The sequence below is a fragment of the Kogia breviceps genome, chromosome 13, assembly GCF_026419965.1.
Source record: "Kogia breviceps isolate mKogBre1 chromosome 13, mKogBre1 haplotype 1, whole genome shotgun sequence".
NCBI lineage: Eukaryota > Metazoa > Chordata > Mammalia > Artiodactyla > Physeteridae > Kogia > Kogia breviceps.
Genome location: NC_081322.1, coordinates 83,144,668 through 83,164,416, shown reverse-complemented (window position 1 = coordinate 83,164,416; position 19,749 = coordinate 83,144,668). Strand labels below are relative to the sequence as shown.

The following is a 19,749-nucleotide window of genomic DNA, read 5'->3' as shown; positions in this document are numbered from 1 at the left end:
GACGACTTAAGGGCAGGTACGCCCTGTGGTCGGCGGCTACGGGGTGCTGGCACCTCGTAAGTGCTTCAGGCACCATCACAACTTGTGGGGACAACCGTCACGTGCAGGCAGTGTCACAGTATTTTCCACATTTAATCTGTTTTCTTTGGGGCCGTGCCACACAGCTCGCAGGATCTCAGTTCCCTGACCAGGGACTGAACCTGAGCCACGGCAGCAAAAGCCTGGAATCCTAACCACTGGGCTAGCAGGGAACTGCCTTCCAAGTGTGATCTTCTGTAATCCTCCCAGTGGTCCGTGGAGGCAAGTACCATTAAACTCCCTGTGTACAGATGAGGAAACTGAGGCACGGAAGTAAAGTATCTCCTACTGAAGCGTCATGGACTGAGACGCTGACTCCAGAGCTCAGGCTCTGGACCACAGCACCCACCTTCTAGGTGACGTGAACTTCTTATGGGCATGGAGGTTTCCCCATCTGTGGCTCAATTTCAAGGTTAGTTAGTAGTCACAGCGTAGGCGCCACCTCTTCCTTTTTCCACTCACGGCGGAATATAGGAAACCGGTAAGGCCTTACCAGAGTCAGCCAAAATTATTACACCGACCCTACCAAATAAATAAACTCACACAAGAAAGTATGTTCTGTTTGCACCCAGAGGTAGGTTTGCCTTCTGTGATGACATCTTACAAAGTTCCTCAGCCTAACAGTAACTGCTAGTAAGAGCTTCATTCCCTGCAATTTTATGTCACCTCACCGGTGTGCATCTCTCGAAGTTGGAGAGCGCGTAGCTTATTTAAGCAACAGGTGGGAGGAGAGAGGGTGAGAATTCATTTCCTTAGGAATGTATAGAAAGGCAGCCACAGGGGAACCACCCCAGAGAGTCAAACAGACTAAGGAACCCCTTGTCAATAAAGGTTCCCCCAGCACTTGGGCCCGTCAAATCCTTGGCACGGGACCCGTGTCCTTAAACACACGAGACAGGAGTTCCGCGCGGCCGCCCTCATGGGGAGGGAGAGCCAGGGCCACACCGTCAGCCACAAGAACCCACGAGGTGGTGTTTAAAATAGCACAGCTTGGCAGGGCGTCCCTGGAGCAACTGTTGTCCTCAGAGCGGCGACAAATTGGTACCAGAAAGGGAGAGCTGAGCGATGACAGCAGGTGGCCCCGCCGAGTGAAACCTGACCGAAGGGAGTGTTAAAAACTCGGCTTGGGGGGCAGGCTGCGAGACGGTCGTGTGGAGCTCCCCGTGGGAGAACGAGGGAGACGACAACACGGGAAAACACCTGCTACAGGGCGGCGAAGGAGCGCTGCGTTAAATCGGAATGTGACCGGTAATCGCAACGCTGAGCGGTGAGAAACGCCTTCACAGGTTCGATGAAAGCTTGGCACCTGGCGCGTTCTCACAACGGCCGCAGGGCGGAAGGGAGAAGGGAGGGCAGGATGATCCTCCTCTCGCTCCAGGGACGTGCTCAGCGGGCAGCACGAGCAGCAGGGTGCCCGTTTCACTCATCCGCCCTCCGCCCTCCCCCGGGGGAGCCTCCTGCCCGCTCACCTGGGCCCCTCGGTCGTTGACCAGCTCTACAGACCACCGCCCTTCGTACTGGATCCACACGAATATCCCGCCGTCCGCGTCGCACGTGGCCAGCTTCTGGTACGGCTCGTTCCACCTCACCAACACGACCTAGGAAACGACCAAGAAGACACTTACTGCGGGGAAGGAGCCCGTGGGCCGTGAGCACATCTAGGAAGTTATCAGACCCAGAACTAACTAGAACGCACGGACACAGGCACGGACTCGGGGAGGACGGGGGCTGGGGAGTCCAGCCGAGAGGACACACGGCAGCGCCTCAGGGGACCAGGTCCACGTGACGTGGCCTCCTGACAAACAGCAGGCACCGGGCAAACCACGAACCAGAGCGCCGCAGCGCCCGTCGCCGCGACCACAGAGCGGGCCCAGAGCGCCCCCTGCCTCCACAGCGCCGGGCTCGCTCGCCTGAGGGCCCTGGGGGGCGGGGAAATGATTTCCTCGAAACCTACCGTGTACCTGAGTCAGGGCGCTATTTGCTTGGTACAGATGGAAGAAAGGGTGCGGCCTATTTAGTCTCATTTTCTCCCAAAGTGAAATTTTCTGTACCTTTGCCAGGCTACATTATTTCCAAGCGGTTCAGCATCTAAGCATGCCAATTTGGAAAAAATACACAGTTGAAATATCTAAGCTGTTCAGGATTTATCACAGAGGAAATACGAAGAAATTATAAGCTTCCAAACGGATGAGTATGAGAACTTAACTTTTAAATTTGAAAAATCCTGAACGTGGACAATCATTTTCATCTTTCTCAACTAGCACTGGTTCATGTAAAAGGTGGCCGCTGGTAGGTGGTCTGTGGGATCAGCCCTCCCAGAGCCCAGTAAAACCTGTAAGGGCACAAGGCTATGAAGTGGTCCCAGGAGGCACAAAACCAGTGCCGGGCTCCCCACGGGGAATGCTTCCGGAGGTCACCTGGCCCGCCCACACTGCTGACCGTGATCGTTTCCTTCGTTCGGCTCGTACTCATCAGATCCATGCTGCGCGCTGCCGCGTGACCAACACGGGGGTGGAGAAGACGGGGCCTGCCCTCGGCAAGTGCAAAGTCCAGCTGGGAGCCAGAGCAGCCGTGGGTACGTGGACACATACTGACGTATGTCAGTCAAATGAGGACTGTTACTAGCCAGCAAGAGCACACCTGCTGCTCATAAGATGCGAATCCCGTCTCCTCCCAGGACTTCGTGCCTAATAAGCTAACAGCCCTCATGAATACGTGGCACTGGTGCATATGGTCTCCACGTTCCACTTATATTCTAAAATACTGGCTGCGAGCAGCTGAGGCCAAGCATTGATCGTCAGGGACCTCCAAAGAGCACAGGTCCCGCCTCACGTGCATCTGCGTCCAGACCACAGACCAACACAGAAGCCCTGCCCCTTCTCAAAGTTGTACCATGGGCACCAGAGAGCTAGGAGAGGCCCCCCAGCCTTGATCCACCACGCTTGGTGGTATCAGCATTTGTTACAAGATGCATACTAAAATCCTCAAATTGTCCAAGAGGAAATTACTACCCACTTAAAATGTAAGGATACTGTAGCTCTTTTTTAAAACCGTGCATCAAGAGCTGAAAGGCTGCAATCTTTTGAGACCTGGCAATTGTCGGCCAAATCTAAGCCAGCCAGTGGCCCGCCTGCAAAACGGATGCAAGTTGCACGGATGCGGACACTGCCAGCTGCCGGCAGCCCCATCCAGCTTCCGTCCCTCCGCCGGGGCTGCCTGTCACGCTCTGGTCACCGCTCTGCAGGTGCCCCGCTCACACCACCTGCTATCACCACAGGTTTACGTGCGCCCTCCTCCCCCTGAGCGGGGCCACCGGAGGAAAAGGGCAGAGGCGTGCTCACCTCTGAACACTGACACACAGGAACGCTGAGCATATCACGCCAAACGGCCACACGTAAGTTACGATGCTCATTCAGTTCTGCTTTGAAAACTACTTCAAGTAGGTTACTTTCGACTCCCAAAGGCGCTTTAACAAGAGCCAATACTGACAGACTGCCTGTTACAAACTGTCAGGTTGCGAGGAGAGAAAGTTAGGAAGTCTCTGTCCCTGCGGAGTTCAGCTCACTAAGCAGACATAACATCCTGCTCTAAACACAAGTACAGAGTCGTGAACATACTCAAAACAGGCGGACAGGAGGGCAACAAATCCAGATTCATTTTTTTTAAGTCTAGCTTCAAAAATTCTGTATTTAAATTACCGGTCTAATTTTAAAAAATTGTAAAACCAACACAATAAAAGTCTTTAAACGCACCGCACTGAATGTGTCATAAAATTTAGAATTTCCAAGTAGCCAGTAAAAGCCAACTTCATAAACTTCTTTCGGCCCCAACAACAATCGGCCAGAGCAGTGCCGCCTACAATGTGCTGCAATTTGGTCCCTAAAGACACCTGCGTCGCCTAAGCCCACAATCACTAATGCACTTCAAGGTGGCTACAAGAGGGCGGAATATGACAAATAAGAACATTTATTTCCTAAGTTAAATACAGTGAACATTCATCTACTATGACTTTCCTCATAAAATAATATTTGATGACAAGGCATCACATTTCAGAGAACAGAGGTGAGTCACATTTTCTATACTTTTGCCTTTTTCTTTTAACAACCGTCGCCACACATGATTGCATATTTAGTTATTATCAGTAACGAAACCTCTCTTCTTCATGAAGGCAGCCTGCAAGTCGCAGCATGACACAAACACCAAAGAGCAGAGGCAAAAAAATATTTTAAAGTTATTTCTAACGTTAAAGATTTCTTGGCTTTACGACAACACAGTAGTAGCTGTTGGAGAAACAAAGAGTTCACAGACTCAGTGTCATCTTTTCGTAATTCTTGATCAGTTGAGATGCAGCAGTCAACAGAGGTGCAGCCCCCATACACACACTTCTTTGCTGTGAGTATAACCGGTATAACTGAATATAGGTGGGTTGCTCCCCTAAATTAGAGAGAGAAATCTTTCCAGTGATCCTTGGTTTAAAAATAAAGTTAAACTGCGATGTTGTTTCCCTGGATTCGTTTTCTCATTTCCGCTCTCGTCTGCGATTCAGAGCTGCCCGTCTTATCTCCCGACCGCTTATTTCCTCTTCTGCGAATCCCTCCAGTCTGCTTGGCGATGTCAGGACATACCAGAGTGCTGAGGAATTACCAAGCAGGGGCCAGCTGGGTTCTCGGTTGCCCAGATGACGTGGCAGGGTGCTAAGCAGCTGCCCAGGCATTCTAAGGCAGAGCTTTCCTTCCCTTTTAAAGGAAAATGGGGCTCCCGCTTGCTTTGGGCACAAAAGAACTTCAGCATTTTACATGTTAGCTGAAGTATGTGCTCCTCTACAGACAGAGGCTAAGCCAAGTTTTGACCCAGGTCTTTGACTATTCCCCCAAAATGCCAGCCTGTCACCCTCTCCAATGTAAGATTTCTACCATTTTATAGCTATTCTTATCAATAAATGCTTATTGAGTACAATTAACGGTAGAGAAATCTACACTAAAAATACAGGGCAGGTCTGCTGAAGGCCTATTTGGGCTGTACTCTAATGCCCTCAATAAGTCACTTCACCTCCTACTTCTAGAACTATTTTTAGGCAGAACAAAACTCTAGTGCCAGTTAATCTAAGGCACCCGTTCATCCAAGAATGTTCATCGTTTGAGGCAGGAACCCTTCAAATGGTGTTGGCAGATATAATTCCTATTTTAAAGATACATACAGGGAGCTGCCGCAGTGAACCACCAGCATCACCAATGTTCAGAAGTATCTCCCTCAACCCTAAAAGGATATAATTTGGATACACGCTAAATGCAAACAGCTCAGCTTATAAACCCCTGTGATTATTACCATCCAGTTCTTCTCATTCTGTAATGTATTAAGCGAAACAGCACTGACTTCACTTGTACAAGAAAAACAAAACGAGTGCCAACTGAATTTTAGATACATTTAGTGGTCTTTTAACACAGAACCAAAAGCACCCTGAAACAGAGGCTGGAAGAAATTCAATGTGAACAATGGCTTCATGCCCACCGGCACGACGGTCCCGTGAGGTCCAGAGCTCAGCCTCGGCCGCACCGCTCACCAGCTGCATGGCCTCGGGCACCCTGTGACCCACTTGGGCCCCTTTTCCTCATCTGCAGCGGGGGTAACAGCTGCGATCCTTCTAGAGCTACTGTGAAAACTATGATGAGACAGGACCTTAGAGCAGCACCAGGCGCACAGCAATGTCCCCCTACCCAATTCTGGTGCACGCATTCGTGCCCTGCACACCACCTCTGGTTCTCACCAGCCTGACGATTTCTTTGCATCTGTATTCCTGAAGCCCGGTACGACGCCAGGCACACAGTAGCGCTCCACAAATCTTTCTAAGTTAAAATATTCCTGAAGGACGATTAACCATATATCTTTAGAACTTTATACTGTTCTCTTTCAACACTAAGATGTTAAAACTAGTCCAAGTGAGATTTGGGGCAGGGCGGGGCGGGGCGTGGGGGCGCCAACAGTTGTACTGAGACAAAACTGACATACACCATACAACCCGTTTAAAAAGTAAGACTCAATGGTTTCTGTATCATTTACAGAGCTGTGCAAAAATCATCACAGTAAATTTTAGAACATCTTCATCAGCCTCCAATACTCCCTTCAGCCCTAGACAATCACTGATCTTGTGTCTGTTCACATTTGCCTATTCTGGACATTGCACATAAATGCAATCATACAATATGTGGCCTTTTGTGCCTGGCTTCTTTTCTTTCACTCAGCATAACGTTTTCAAGGTTTACCCATGTTGGAGCATGTGCCAGTACTTACTTACTTCTTATATGGTCAAATAATATTCCACTGTATGGATATACCACATTTTGTTTATCGACTGAGTTGAAAAATATCTGGGTTGTTTCCACCTTTTGGCTTTTATGAATAATACTGCTATGAACATTTGTGTGTAAGTTTTAATTTTCTTGGGTATATGCCTAGGAGTGGGGTTGCTGAGTCAAGTGATAATTCTACGTTTAACTTTCTGAGGAACGGCCAGATTGTCTTCCAAAGTGGCTGCTCCAATTTACATTCCCAACGACAATGTATGAGGTTCCAGTTTCTTCACATTCTCTCCAACACTTGCTATTATGTCTTTTGGATTATAGCCATCCCGGTGGGTGTGAAGTGGTTTTGATTTGCATTTCCCTGACGGCTAATGGCTTTGAGCATCTTCGCAAGTGCTTACTGGGCATCTGTGTGCCTTTTTTGAAGAAATGTCTATTCAGATCCTGTGTCCCTCTTTAATTGGGTTGCCTTTTTTATTAGTGAGTTGCAGGAGTTTCTCTTCCTAAGCCTTCTGAAACGTGCTGTCTGAGGGAAACTTTAGCTTTCATTTCCATACAATCTAATATATTTCTCTCATTTACATATTCACAGATCCAGTCTTCATTCATTCATTCATTCATGCTGATAAGAACTCCACGAAGGAAATGGTTTAGGGCAGAAAACACGGGTCTGTGGTTTTCTAAGCCCTAGGCCAGGGACCAAGGTGCCGCTATGTGGTTCTAAACCTGAATCTGAATTTGTATGGGCGTGACTTCCGCAGTCCTGGCTCCCCAAGACGCTTCTCAGGAAACTCACAGTTACACACTCCTTCCTGATGTTTTCCAAACCTTCTTGTTGGAAAATAATACCTCTTCTTTTGGGGGAGAGTTTATATTATCAGGCAGGACTGAGTTAGGAAAAAAAGAGCTCTATCAAGTCTCCTGATACGAATGCAAAATTACCATCCCATGTCTTCCCATCGACTAGGTGGCAGCGAGCGTCTTCCACTAAAGCACTATATAAAATGCTTTGAATGGCTTTATCCAAAAGTACAGTCTGTAGGAAACCCAACCGTCCGTGCCTTCGTCTCGTGGCCACTTTCCGATCTGTGCTCATCTCAAAGCCAGTGCAGTGAACACGCCCTGAGACTCCCACCTCCACGCTGCTCGCTTACCGAGCACCTTACCAGGGCAAAGCACGTGTTCTCCACCGTCACCTCCCACTTCTTCTCGCCCAAATACTCTTGGTATAGACAACGGTTACTGGCTCTAGGCAGCTGAGAGCGGACACGACCACGCAGCCTCACAGGTGAGGCTGGGGGCGGCCGGCACGAGGTCACGCGGAGCGCTCGAGGGAGGTCAGGCTCCAGGCCAGAGCCTCAGTCTCCTCGCTCCGGTCCAGGGCGCGGGGCATTTGTCTCGGCAACCGGACTGGCCCGGGGCCGTCAGTCCCTCAGCACCACCAAGGCGCTGCTCGCGGGACCCGCACAGACGCAGCGGACGCCCTGCCCTCAAGGAGCGCCCGGGGGAGCTTGCGGAAGCCGCCTCGCGCCTTCTTTCTTACTCCTGCCGTCAGCCTTCCGCGATGCAGAAATATTCTGAAAAACGGCTGTACCAACAAACTCTACTTCTGACAGAAGAAAACAAAAATCATACACTAAAGAGAAATAAACGGAAACATTAGCGGTGGTGAAGTAAAGGGATTTTCATCAGAATTCTTCTACGTTTTCTGATTTTCCCACAAAATGAATGTATTTCCAGCTTCACCTATTTCTGTAGCAAGGAATTTGAACACTTTCTTTTCACAATAATAATAATAATCAAGAGTCTGAAAGTCATTTTCACATACATTAGCTCATTTTACCTTCACAGATACCTTAGGAGGAGGTATACCGTTATTCTAACCTCCCATGTCACAGATTTAAAAAGTGGAGCTGAAAGAAGGTACAAATATTTCCATAGCCTTTCAAAAAAAAGTTAAAAAAGAGTTTTCACAATATTTATGGCAGACATAACAGTTTAAAGAAAAATGCACCTGAAGTATTGTCCTCATTCAGCTTAGGAAAATATCACCAGCACCATCGGAAGCCCCCGTGAGCTCCTCCCACACCTCAGCCCTCCCTCCTCTGAGGCAAAAAACACTTCCTGGGCATTTCATGCTTTTAATTCACATGCATTTTTATACCCACGTATACGTATGCATCCTCACTTCAGTATTTCGTGTTTCTTTAAAAATTGTAAATATTACAGAAAAAACTAAACGTACACCCAAGAAGAGCAACCAGGATAATAACCTTCCATGCACCTGCCATCCAGCTTAAACACGGCCAGGCTTTCTGCATGTTTTCAAGCTTTAAAACCTCTATGTATTCTTCAGCTCAGCATCAGGCTGTGACACGCATCCTCGTTGACAAGCGTGGCTCCAACTCGTCCATTCTCCCTGCTTCCCCGGCGTCACTGTGGCACCACGGCTTGTGACCTCACCGCCCTGCGGACAGACACTCAGGCTGCCGTCCCTCTCTTCCCCGCTTTTATCACACTGGCACGGCCGCTTGTGGCCGCGCCGCCACCAGCTCCCGTGAACCCAGAGCAGGGCTCCCCCGAGTCCGCGCCGGGCAGCCGCTGGAGCAGAGGCAGGCGCGGCCCTGCCTCCACCGCACGCTGCGCGCCACCTCTGCAGAGCGGGCGGACGGCGCGCGCCCCCACAGCAGTCCCGCTGCGCCTTCGGCCCGAATGCACCCGACCCGGCCAGGCTTCAAAATGTCTTCCAACCTGACACGTGTAAAATCACTGCAGATTCCGCTTCTGAACTTTCCCGTATCTCCACAGACTTTCCCACTCTACTCTACTTGACACGTCTCAGTGCCACGCTCGGAGGGGACAGGCCAAGGCTCTTCCTTCTCTCTGCCCCTCGCCGCCCCTCCACCGCGCTTCCGGACGACGGTTTGTCGGCTCCCGGCTGTGCACCCACCACCGAGGCCTCCCTTCATGGCTTCCCCCGAGAAGAACGCAGAGTCGTCTTACGAGCCCGACAGGCATCTCTAGGCACCCGCCACACAGCCGCCACCAGGCCCGCCGAGGGCGAGCAGCGCGGGCGGTAGAGCCGTGCCCTGAGGAGCTGGGCTGCGGGCAGAGGAAGGGGGCAGACCGGGCAGCTGGTGGGCCCTGGCGGCCTAAAGACCCGACCAGCTCCGCACACGTCACAGCACCCTCGAGGTCCTCCTCTCCACTCCTCTGGGCCGACTCGCCGGGGCTCCAAAGTGAATATCCTGCAGGCCGGCGAGCCCGGAGAGCTCCCAAATGGGAGGCTGAAGCCGACAGAGCCGAAAAGGGGGCCCAGGGCCACTCCAGCGTGGGTCTCGAGTTAAGCCTTAAAGCTGGTGCAGGATTTCCTTCAACGCGCAGTTCAAACGTCACTTCCTCTGTGGCAATGTCGCCACCTCTCGTGGACAGCACTGCGTCCTCTGTGTCCCCAGCCCCCGGCCCGGCCCGCCGCTCCCGCCTCCCAACTTCCCCCAGCTCTGCCCGCGGCCTCCCCGTCCCGCGGGGGACACGCTCCGGGCTCCGGGCTCCAGGAAGGAGGTCTGTGCCCGGAAAAGGAACGATGACAGCCGACACTCGCTAAGGCACTTGCCTCACCCCTCGGTAAGTCTTCTCTACCGGCGTCTTCGGTGATGGTCCCTGAAAGCAGAGCCCGGGACGGGGACCCGCGCACGGAAGCCTTTCCCTGTGGTTCCTCCCAGGACAGAGGCAGCGAGCGAGGCAGGACAGGTCTGGGGTGTAAGGGAAGGACATGTGTCGCTGGAGACCGGCTTCCTCAGCCTGGCCCACACGGAGCCCTGGTGTGTGGCTCCGGCACAGCTGGCCCCGCTCTGAGGCAGGGGTGGCCTCCAGTGCCACCCCGGGCATTGGTCATGGGCTGCTGGCCGCTTGGCGGGAACGGGGACGGGGGAGTGGGGCAGGGGACCAGCTGGCGGCTGGCGGCCTCAGTGTCCAACACGCACTGCGGTGGGGGGACGGTGCACACACAGCGGCCTCCGGTACTCCTCAGTCTCCCCTTTGCCAGCTCTTCCTCTTCCAGCCTCCGAGAGGCGCAGAGCTCCAGGCTCAGCCCCGACCCTGCCCTCTTCAGTCTACTCTGACTGCCTAGCCATCTGATCTAGCCCCAGCTTTACATCCATGGTTTAACCCTCGAAGCACGAGGACTTCCAAGTTCTTGTCTTCAGTCCCTTACTCCATATCCTGTCCAGCATCTCTACTCGGACGCCAGACAGGCCTGGCAAACGTGGCACATCCCTAACAGGTCTCTTCCCCCCCAGCGCTCTTCTCCCCCGAGAACGACACCATCTGTCAACAGCAGGAACACGGACAGCAAAGCAGACTTCCCTCCCTGCCTCTCAGGCCCATCAGCTGGGTGGGGGGCCCGTCTGGGCAGAGACATGGTGTTGCCCCCCTGACAAGGGCAAGGCTTCCTGCAGTGTGGGTGGTGTCCCCTCTGTGGCTGTTCGGTAACAAAGGATGAAAACCCCGGCCAGCGCAGAAAAGATTACTCTCTGCTCGATCCTCACCACCCAGTTCTGTTTTAACTGTGGTGCTAGCTCCAACACGTTTCTTTAGATATGACCTTAATGCTCATGAAAAACAATCCCCTGCCTAACTAGAAACTAGAGGAGAAACTCAAAGAAAGGAACTGAGAATGTGTTTGCAGACAATGGTGCACTCTACAAATATCAGCTCCTGGGGTTATTGCCAAAGCATAAACAACTCTTCAAATTTCTAAGAGACTTTAAATCTTAGAATAGTCTTAGAGTTACAGAAAAATTGCACAGATAGTACAGAGGTCCCATATATGTCCCATACCTAGTTTCCCCTATTATTATTATTATTATTATTATTATTTTCCCCCTGTAGTACGCGGGCCTCTCACTGTTGTGGCCTCTCCTGTTGCGGAGCACAGGCTCCGGATGCGCAGGCCTGGCGGCCATGGCTCACGGGCCCAGCCGCTCCGCGGCACGTGGGATCTTCCCAGACCAGGGCACGAACCCGTGTCCCCCGCATCGGCAGGCGGATTCTCAACCACTGCGCCACCAGGGAAGCCCTCCCCTATTATTAAGATCTTACATTTGTATGGTATAGTGCCACAATTAATAAATCAATATGGATATATTATTATTGACCAAAGCCCATGCTTTATTCAAATTTCCTTAATTTTAATGTAGTGTCCTTTATCTGTTCCAGGACCCCATTTCGAGTACCACATTTAGCCGTCACGTTTCCTTAGGCTCCTCTTGACTACAACTCAAGAACGTCTCTCAAACGTTCCTTGTTTTTGACGACTTTGACATCTTTGAGGAGAACTCGTAGGTGTCCTCCAATTAGGATGTGTGTGATGTTTTCCTCATGAGAGGCTGCAGTTACGAGTTTGGGGGGACGACCACAGAGGTGAAATGCCATCAGTGGTACACACTCTCAACATGACCGATCGCTGTTGAAGTTAACTCGGATCACCTGGTTAAGTAGCCTCCGTTCAGCTTCTTCACTGTAAACTGACTCTGCCTTCCCGCTTTCCTCACCTGTACTCTTTGGAAGGAAGTGACCGCGGGCAGCCCCCGCTTCAGGACTGGCGAATTATGCTCCACCTCCTTGCGGGAGGAGCGTCTACATAGATTATTTACAACCCTTCTGCTCAGGAGATTTGCCTTCTCTCCATTAATTTTACCAGTATGGACGCTAAGGAAATCAACAGACGTCTACTCTACATTCTGGGTTATGATCCAAAACCACTTCATGTATTTTGCTGCTCGGATTGTTCCTGCTTTGGCCACTGGGAGCAGTTTCAGTCGCTTCCTCCATCCCTTTGACATACCCCCGACACGGTACGTGTTTAGTTTTCTTTTCTGAGCGCCACCTTTTTTTCTGACACCACGAGATGCTCCAGACTCATGTGTATTTCCTGCTCCAGTCCTTGAATAAGACATTTCTCCATGGAACCCTGGTTCCTCTTATTGGAAGGTGGTACTAGAAACTAAGGTCTGTGTCTAGATCCAAGAAACCAAGATCTAGGTGTGCTCATTGCTACTTGGGTAGGTGAACGGCTTTTGACATTAAAAAAATCAACAAATTACAAGATGAGCCTGGGACATCTTAGTATCCCACAAGGCAAAACAGATCCCCAAAGACCTCTAGACCCAACTGGAAAGGGCTCCCAGTAACCAAGGCCGGAACAATTTGATCATCAAAAAGTGCAAGGCGCTGAGACAAGTACCTTAAAATTCATGTATGCTAAAATCCATGAGTTCACGACAATCCTAAAAAATAAAATCTTCACTGTTAACTTTTAGAGAATGGTATAGAACTTTCTGCCCTGAAAACAGGCACACAGAGGGAAAAAAAAAAAAACAACCCACATTTACCCTGCCATTATTTATAAACACTACCCCGTAACAAACAAACAGTTAATGAGGCAAAGTTTTTCTTGGTGTAAGTATTCCAGTTAATAAATAAAGAAGGAATGACAAAATTAGGATATCATTTTGCAACTACTAATGGAACAATGGCTGTAGGTGAAAGGTTGATGGGACTGCAGTATGAATGGATCAAACTGACGATCCCTAACTAACTCACCAACGTAAACATCACAAAAAGGCAGACAATCACGTATTACATGCCTCCTGATAGAAAACAATACCCACCCCACCCCCCAAAAAACAAAATCAAACTTGAAGTCTCTAGACCTTAACAACCAGTTTACAAGAAATACAGCAGACAGAAAAACAGACTAAAGAACATCCTGGGGATGTAATTAGGAAAATCCACTTTTCCTACAGAATTTCTCATGATCTGGGTTTTCCTAAAGCAAGGAAAACAATACAGAGATGACGAACCCACAGATTAAAAGATTTAAAGGGCATGTCAACCTAATGCGATTCATGTAACGGACCTTGTTTGGATCTGACTCTCAGAACTCAAAAAGGTAAAGGATTTCATAGACCTTTCACCAAAGAAGACATAGAGGTGACAGACAGGCATATGAAAAGATGCTCAACATCATGTGTTATGAGTAAATGCTAACCAGAAGCACAGTGACACAACCGTACTGCTGGGTCATTAGAATGACTCAGGTTAACCTCTGAGGACACTTACTGGCACTTGTGTTCAAGTCCCAGCTTTTTAAAACTGATCCTTGTACTCCTCTGAAAGAAACAAAGGAAGTATATTACCTGTTCCCCTCCTGTAGATTTCATAAGTATTAAGTCAGGTCCAACAGTGTCTTTCAATAGAAAGGCTAAAGGGACTTGGGCTTTTATCCTGTTGGTAATGAAGGCTGTTGTTCTTTTTAACATAGGTATCAGATCACTGTGATACACATTATGCACAGAGTATTAAGAGCATTCTTTTTCAAGCTTAAGGTTACATTTTAGTTAGAATCCATTAAATCATAAGATAATGTGCCAGGCAGTGTATCTCAAAGAAGGACATAAAAACATATCAGATTTTGGGGCATGGTTTGTGGGGCTGGAATATGTGGAACTTGAAAAAGCATATTAAGCATAATTAAAGCATACTAAGTATAATTGCTTTGATTTACTTTTTAAAAACTTATTAAAATATACTACACATGCTTTAATTGATTTTCAGTCATTTCTTTTGAAGTTTCAAACAACATTAAAGGAGGATGTAAGATTTTATCACTGGCTATCATACAGAACTAAACATTTCTTGTAAAACATGATCCACACACATACACAAAAAGCTCAAAACCGGTGTCACATGCACCAAGTTCAAATGAAACACTGTATTACTATTTCCTTTTACACATTTTTATTTCTTCCCCCCAAAACCTTGAATGTGAAACAACCCCACTGTATGGGTATTAATTCCCATACTTTGGAATTAATTTCTCAATAAGTAACATGTTTCTGGTTGGCAAGAGAGAAGAAGAGTGTGTGAAAAAATGGACTCATAGTGCTTGATTTTAAAAAGGAAAGGGAAAGGGAAAGAAAGAAAAAGGCCGCACGTCCACTATTTTCACAGTGGGAAGAGCTCATCTTTGTGTTGTTCAGCCTTCCAGTGTGGTGAGCCTGACTGGAAGCAAACAAAGAGAACTCAGGTGCCAACAGCTGTAAACAAAGCAGACTTCCTGAAGTACCAGAAGAGTAGAATCAGGCAGGAACAAATTAGAAATTAAAATATTCTGAATAAAAGGCATTAATCAGCAAAAGTCATTAATTTCTTAAAGTCATTATCGTCTATTAGCAAATGATACTTTTCCCCCCTTGGATTTAGATCTGATTCTAATGTGGAGGTAGCAAGGATCCCAGCTAAAACCAAGATCTTCACATGGACTGCACTAGAGGTATGCAGTGTTAATTTAAGCCAACAAATATGTTAGCTTCCACAATATAACTCATACATTTTATTTCTTCTTGAATTTCTTAAAATCTCTTCCCAGTCTCTAAAATAAAAACAGAAAAGCATAAGCTGAACTGTCAACCCACCACATTCATGGGGTTTAGACTTCCGAGAAAGCATCATCTATCCTTTTTTAATCATCATAACTTGTTATCTAAAGCCCCTACTAAATCAAATTTAAAATTCAAAATGTTCCATTCTAAAACAAGGGAGTTAACCTCCTATATCTGTAAGGAAATGGACAGACTACGAAAACATCTGATTCTCAAAAGGGCCTGGTACCCGGAGCAGGCATTATCATATTCACTTTATAGAAAAGGAAACTGAGGTTCAGGGAGGTTCACTTGCCCCAAGTACCCAACTGGCAAGAGGCAGAGCAGGGGCTGGGAACCAGGTACTTCCATTCCTAGTCCAGTGTGTCTTCCTACTTAGTGAAGTAAGGCAGAATCATTTCACGATCCTATTTGGGGTGGGCGGGGGAGGAAAACACCTATTCACCCTGGGAAAACTACTGTATTTGTGAAGGATGCTCAATTTGTTTTTCAATTAGAAAGCTGAAATCTCTAGTCTAGAATTTTTGACTATCCAAAATGAGCTATGAAAAATACTGAGAAAACTAGAAAAAAATCTTGGGGCAGAACCAGGAGACGTAAGCGCAAATTATAAGCCCAATGTTTACTGTGAAAGAGAACTTTCTAACAAGGAGCACGGACAATCAATGGAAGGGGCTGTCTTCAAAAGGCGCCTGGAACACTGGAAAGGGTTTAAAAAAGAGGCTGGGGCTTCCCTGGTGGCGCAGTGGTTGAGAGTCCGCCAGCCGATGCAGGGGACATGGGTTCGTGCCCCGGTCCGGGAGGATCCCACATGCCACAGAGCGGCTGGGCCCGTGAGCCGTGGCCGCTGAGCCTGCGCGTCCGGAGCCTGTGCTCCGCAACGGGAGAGGCCACGGCAGTGAGAGGCCCATGTACTGCAAAAAAAAAAAAAAAAAAAAAAAAAAAGAGGCCGGACAGCCAACTGCCAAGGGTACCTGGAAGCAACTCACCTACACAACTGTGTGTGTCTGGGGATGCTTCTGGATTAGAACTAGAGGACCTCCATATCACCATCCATACAACTCCAAGATGACAAATTAAAATTAAACGCAGCCTTAGTATCAGTGATGCTATGGCCTCAAAAACAAAACAAAACAAAACAAAAACCCTGATCTTAAGCTCTTAAGCATCTACCTAGTGATAAACTGTCACTAAATTTGCTACAGGGAAATTCAATTATTAAAGTAGTTAACTTGGCTATTTGAATTAAAATTTATATATTAAATATTATAGTAATCTTGTCAACCAGGTGTGTATTTTAGTCGTTTACATTTAATCTAGTAGATTAATTTTCCAGATGCTCCTCCACAATTCTCAGAGCAGTTAAGATAGCAGGATTCTCAACATCCTGCTCTTTAAAATCGCTACCTCTCAGTCACCACCTTTGATCGGTAGCCAAGGCTACCAACTGAAGATAGAACCTCAGCTCATCTCCCAACAAGCTGACTCTCAGCCCGGCCTAAAGCACGCCTCTCAGATCCAAGGAAGCAGGGCAGAGACAGAACCGAGAAGCCCTTCTCACTGACAACAGAAAACCCAAGTTCAACTCCGGTCTCTAACACCCTGCATCTTCATTTTGTCTGAAAAAGTAAATTGGCCTAGACCATTTCTAAAGATACTTCCAGCTCTAATATTTTGACACACTGGATTCTATTTGGTCAAGTGCTAAGCAAATACAGCCTAGTCACTCCTAAGTGCAATATCCTGCAAAAGTTAAATATTATTTACCACCCAAGAAAAAACATCTAGCAGGTGGATCATGACATAACACCTGACAGGAGGGTGGGGAGCTGATGGGAGTTGAGTGAATATGTTATAATAATTCAATTCAGAGTTAGGAGCTAAATAAAAGTTTCCTCCTAAGCACTCATAATTTTAAAAACCTGAGAGATGTTACTTTTTAGGTAATTAGTTCAAGAGTTACATACAGATTGAGTTTCTATGTATAGTGATAGTTAATTTTATGTGTCAAATCGATTGGGCCCCTTTTGGATTTCGGAGGCAACGTGCTCCTAATGCGGGTGTGACACTGGCCTATCTACCTAGTGACCCGAAAAGCTGCCGGTTTTGAGTGGGGCCCAGAACAAGAGGAGGCTCCTCACGGGTCAGGCCACCATGGGAGCTGGTCTCCGCCCGGGTCACGTGATCCGGCAGATCCAGTGGTGCCTGAAGCACCAACGGCAGAGAGGGCTGCTGTCTGGAGCCTTTGGTGGATGAATCTCAGTGCACGCCCTTAGGGTTTTGGAGCAAAGCCCCGCCAGCCTCCACAGACAACCACTCTCCTTTTGAGAAACAGCTCGTGGCCTGAAACAGACCAAATGCTTAACCACGGACCAACGAGTCACCGTGCGACCCGAGCTGCCCATCAGGACCCGGGTGCTACCCGATCCATCAGCCGTCAGGCCGGGCGTGCACAGCAGCACTCCACCATCGAACGCAAGCGGTACATACGGGATCCGCCCGAGCAGGCCCTCGGAAGGCTCAAGTCCCACGAGGAAGTGGCCCCGATGCCGCGGCCCCCACTCCCGCGACACTGCCTCCTCCTCCCAGCCCGCACCTATGGCCTCACGGGGAGCTCCCCGCCATGAGCGGCCCGCGAAGAGAAGACGGGGCCTGCGTTCTACCCGACGTGCGGACAGCGCCCCCCAGCGGACAGCGGCAGAGCCACAGCCCCTCCGTGGCCACCCCTGAAGGACAAGGTGACGGAAATGCCCGCCCCGGCAGAACCTGCAGCACCGCGCCCGGCTGCTCACGTTGCTTGGAAGGAGCAATGGCCGGACGTGCAACTGTTGCCCAGTCCTCGGGCTGCGGCCACTGGTGTGCTCGATGGGCACATACTCAGAAGGAACGTGATGGGAGACCTGGTGACACAGGAATCTGGGGAGGAGGAATGTGGCGAGACCTCCAGGAACGGGCAAAGAAGGTGAAGATGTTTGTGTCCCACGCGAATGCCCGCCAAAGGCCGACCTCACCAGAGGGCGACCTCAGCAGAAGAGGCTCTCAGTCATCACGAGGAGAGAATGATCCGTTCTGTGGGTCGGTATCCCCCCGTCATCGCCCGGTGGGCTCGTGAACAAAGGGGCCACGGCGGCGGGGATGGAGGCGACACATGGGCTGGGCGACGTGGACGTCACTCACCAAGGCCGACCTGGCGACGGCCACCGCTGAGTGCCCAACCCGCCGGCAGCAGAGGTCAGCACTGAGCGCGACGTCACACCCCTCCCCGCGGCCATCAGCCAGCGACCCCGCGGCAGGCTGATCACGATGGTCCATCGTGGAGGGGGCAGGGTCCCGTCCCGACTGCAACGGACACTCTGGGTACGGATCTGGTGTCCCGTTACATGGAGCCAATTCTCCCACAGCCGGTGTACCCAGGTCCGGGAACCAAGGGGTGGAGATGGGCATGGCGCCACTATTACCCCAGGGGACCCACTAGCTAAAGTTTTGCTTGCCGTTCCCACAGCCCGATGCTCTGCTGGCCTAGAGGTCTTAGTTCCACAGGGAGAAATGCTTCTACCTGGAGACACTGAACTGGAATGAGCACTGCCACGCGGCTACCGTAGGCTCCTCATGCCTCGGAATCGACAGGCGAAGCAGGGGGTTCCTGCGCGGGCCGGGGTGACCGACCCTGACCCCTACTCCACACTGGAGGCAGGGAGGAGCATGTCCTACTGTTTCCGTTTCTCGGGAGAACCCCAATCAATACACCGCCTGACGTTAGAATTACAAAGATTTTTTTGTTTTAAATTTCTGATTGCTCCGCATTTGGTGCAACATTAAAGCATTAAGTTCAAATATCTTACAATTTTTCTCAAATATTCATATACGATTTTCCCTGTTAATCTTCCTTCTAGTCGTGTAAATATACGCTGTGTAAAATTCAGACATTACCGAAGTATGTAAGGAGAAAAGGAACATTCCTTGAGATGCTGTACTTCTGAAACAACTATCTTAACTACTCGGTGCACATTCCTTCAGATTCATAGTTTCCCGTTGCTGGTGAACAGACCTGCACGACTCCTTAATCCAAATAACTGTGTATTCGTCCTCCTCTTTCTACCAGCTAAGTTCCTCACATCGCCTCACGACAATTCCATGTCCTGCCATCATCTCCGCACCACCAGTCTCTTGTTTCCGAGCACGGTCTCACTTCTGAATTCTGTGTTTAAGCGGAGCCACAAACTCACGGGTAGAGCGAACCCCCCGCGTCTCCTCTTGTTCCCACATCACAAGAGCCTGGTGCCCGGGAAAAGCGGCGCCTCAACGCAGCTCGTGTTAACCAGCCCGGACTTCCTTCAGGGAGGTGAGGAGCCCTCCCTCGAGGACGCCACTGACTCATCTTCACCAGAGTCCGTGGACGGTCCCCCTAAAGGACTGTCCCACCAGAGAGCTCCTCGGGGCTCCTGGAACTGACACAGTTTTCAGTGAGATGAGAGACGGCCACAGGGCAGAGCTTCCCGACGTTCCCAACTGGCAGCAGCAGGAGGGCACGAGGCAGCCCTGCCGACGGCTCAGCCTGGGGGCGCAGAGGGACCAGGGCGCACGCGAGGACCGGCTTCACCACGTGCGGGCCACAGCCGAGCTGACCGTCCATGGGGAGCTCCTCCTGCCCACGTACCCAGTGCCCCTGCTCTGCCCCCGCCCCCATCCTCAGTTACCCCACACGTTGCCGAATCCCCAGCGCAGCGTGTACCGCCCCGTGCCTTGAGCCTCGGTATCTCGGCGCCAGGCACAATCGCAACCCCGAGGGTAGTGCCTGACTGCTGTCTGGACTGAACTGAAGTGGAAAAGCAGAGAGCTCACACATGGAATCACAGATTGGTGTTTTGTTTGGGGTTTTTTATCGAAATATAATTGATTTACAATGTTGTGTTAGTTTCAGGTATACA

General features: G+C 49.7%; 1 protein-coding gene across 3 annotated transcripts in view; it reads right to left on the bottom strand.

Annotated features, from left to right (window-relative positions):
• TULP4 (TUB like protein 4) overlaps positions 1-19,749 on the bottom strand; it is a 223,230-nt gene that overhangs the window by 64,692 nt on the left and 138,789 nt on the right. For all 3 annotated transcript variants that reach the window (XM_067011103.1, XM_059083531.2, XM_067011104.1), the window contains one exon: positions 1,548-1,676. In XM_067011103.1, coding sequence (XP_066867204.1) covers positions 1,548-1,676 — 129 coding nt within the window. The remainder of the gene's footprint in view (positions 1-1,547; positions 1,677-19,749) is intronic.